Source organism: Bactrocera latifrons, unplaced genomic scaffold, assembly GCF_001853355.1.
Source record: "Bactrocera latifrons isolate USDA-ARS-PBARC rearing strain unplaced genomic scaffold, ASM185335v1 scaffold_1063, whole genome shotgun sequence".
In the NCBI taxonomy this organism is placed as follows: domain Eukaryota; kingdom Metazoa; phylum Arthropoda; class Insecta; order Diptera; family Tephritidae; genus Bactrocera; species Bactrocera latifrons.
Genome location: NW_017534479.1, coordinates 32,407 through 34,304, shown reverse-complemented (window position 1 = coordinate 34,304; position 1,898 = coordinate 32,407). Strand labels below are relative to the sequence as shown.

At 32.8% G+C, this 1,898-nt stretch overlaps 1 protein-coding gene across 1 annotated transcript; it reads left to right on the top strand.

Annotated features, from left to right (window-relative positions):
- Positions 1 to 674: 674 nt before the first annotated feature.
- On the top strand, positions 675 to 1,546 carry LOC108970303 (chromatin accessibility complex protein 1). Its single transcript, XM_018935620.1, has 2 exons — positions 675 to 1,139; positions 1,196 to 1,546. The coding sequence occupies exons 1-2, from the start codon at positions 1,035 to 1,037 to the stop codon at positions 1,418 to 1,420; spliced, it is 330 nt and encodes a 109-aa protein (XP_018791165.1). The 5' UTR covers positions 675 to 1,034; the 3' UTR covers positions 1,421 to 1,546.
- The last annotated feature ends 352 nt before the right edge of the window (positions 1,547 to 1,898 follow it).

The window sequence follows — 1,898 nt, the reverse complement described above, 5'->3', positions numbered from 1 at the left end:
GTCGTGTAGTCGTGCAGCTGTCAAAATAGGTCCGTCCATAAGAACGTGTGTATTTTAATATTTGACAGATGTCGTTTGCAGTCTGTCGCTAGCATTGTGTTCCGCGCATATGAATGGATGAGGTAGAGTGGTGATGCCGCTAATATGTAAAATGTAAAATTACTCAAAGTTCTAACAAAACTGATGTTATTTTACAAATAAACGCATAAAATAGCTCTGTTACATCATTTATAATAACAATTGATAATTTAAAATAAATAAATTTACATATTTACTTATATTTTGTTTAAAAATTTCACTTTAAACAAAATATTAAAATTTCATTGAAGTGCAAGGTATTAGTATTTCCACAACGAAATTGTGTCCATGCAGAATGGACAACTGCGTTGTTTTGTGTACACGCCGGCCATTGCTATGTTGCTGCCCCCTCACAAACGTTCTTGTAGTAGGAGYCACAACGCCATTTTCAGTTCACTGTCGTGCTGCTGCAGTCTGTCGCTAGCATTGTGTTCCACACATAAGGGCGTCCAAAGTAGATTTACTATCGCAGCATATTTCCAATTATTATTTTTCTATTATGTATCTCTCATTTTTTTCAATTTTCGTTCATTCTCGAATATCGAGAGTATCGATATTTCGAAACCGATTACTGCTTGTATCACTAGTGCCCAATTGAATTTCGAACAGTGATGCCATTTATGGCGTAAATATCGTGCAAAATCGTAATATTTTTTATTGCAAAAAAACATAAAAATAGATACGCGCCATATATATTCGTAAATTGGAATCAAAATTGGTGCACGTTTTCGGAAAAGCCGCTCTTCTGAACATTTACCAAACATACATTTTTGTTTGCGTTGTTGAGAACTTAACCCGCTATTAAACCGATAGGTGGCCTGCAGGCTTTAATATTTTAAGAAATAATTTGCAGAGTCCAGCTACGTCAGTTCGTTGACAAATGTAGTGTCAAACAATTATTATTAGTGAATATATTATTGGCGGTAAAGGTAAAGGTTGTATGGAAAGTAATAAACATGGATACCGAGCTCCCATTAAGCCGCATAAGGACAATTATGAAGAGTTCATTGAATACTGGGCAAATAACAAATGAAGTACTTTTTCTTATGACCAAATCTACAGTAAGTTACCGCATATACTTTTATGTTATTAGTGTTTAATCATCTTTGGTATATAGGAAATGTTCATTCAAAAACTAACAGAGGAAGCTTATGGTAGAATGAAGGATGATAACACACTGAAATATAAACATTTATCGCAATATGTGCAAAAAGAGAAGAATTTAGAATTTTTGTTGCAAATTGTTCCAGCCAAAATTAAAGTTAAAGATTTCAAAAATATACTGGAAATAGGAGATGGAAACTCATCATCAGAGAGTGAGGATGAAAGACAGATGAAGTAATTTCCCTGAAGCTGATTAAGGATGAAACTATTTTTAATATTTAATTTATAAATGTATAATAAGAGACAGGTTTTATAACTAATATACCGGCAGATATGTAATTATAATTTTATACTCGGAATGTCATTCAATAGCTTTCTTAATTCAATGCTTCTAGATTATATTAGTGGTTGTCGTAGTCGATGCTTTATGTGATAGATGTGAATTTTGATTTTATATTGTTCCAGCTAATCGGTTACCATCAGTTCTGGTTTCAATTGTTTTTCCTAACATGAAAAATCGCAAATCCATAATGACAACTGTGACTTAAGTTATTGTGTTATGTCAAAACTTAAAATTATGTATATAGATTTTCCGTAATTCGGATAACAGGATACAAACTCAACTCACTATTGACCAAACAAATTCCTGTACCAATGTAACGTTAAAACAATCTGACTCGAACCATATTGCCCCCTTTACAAAAGTCAAGAGATAT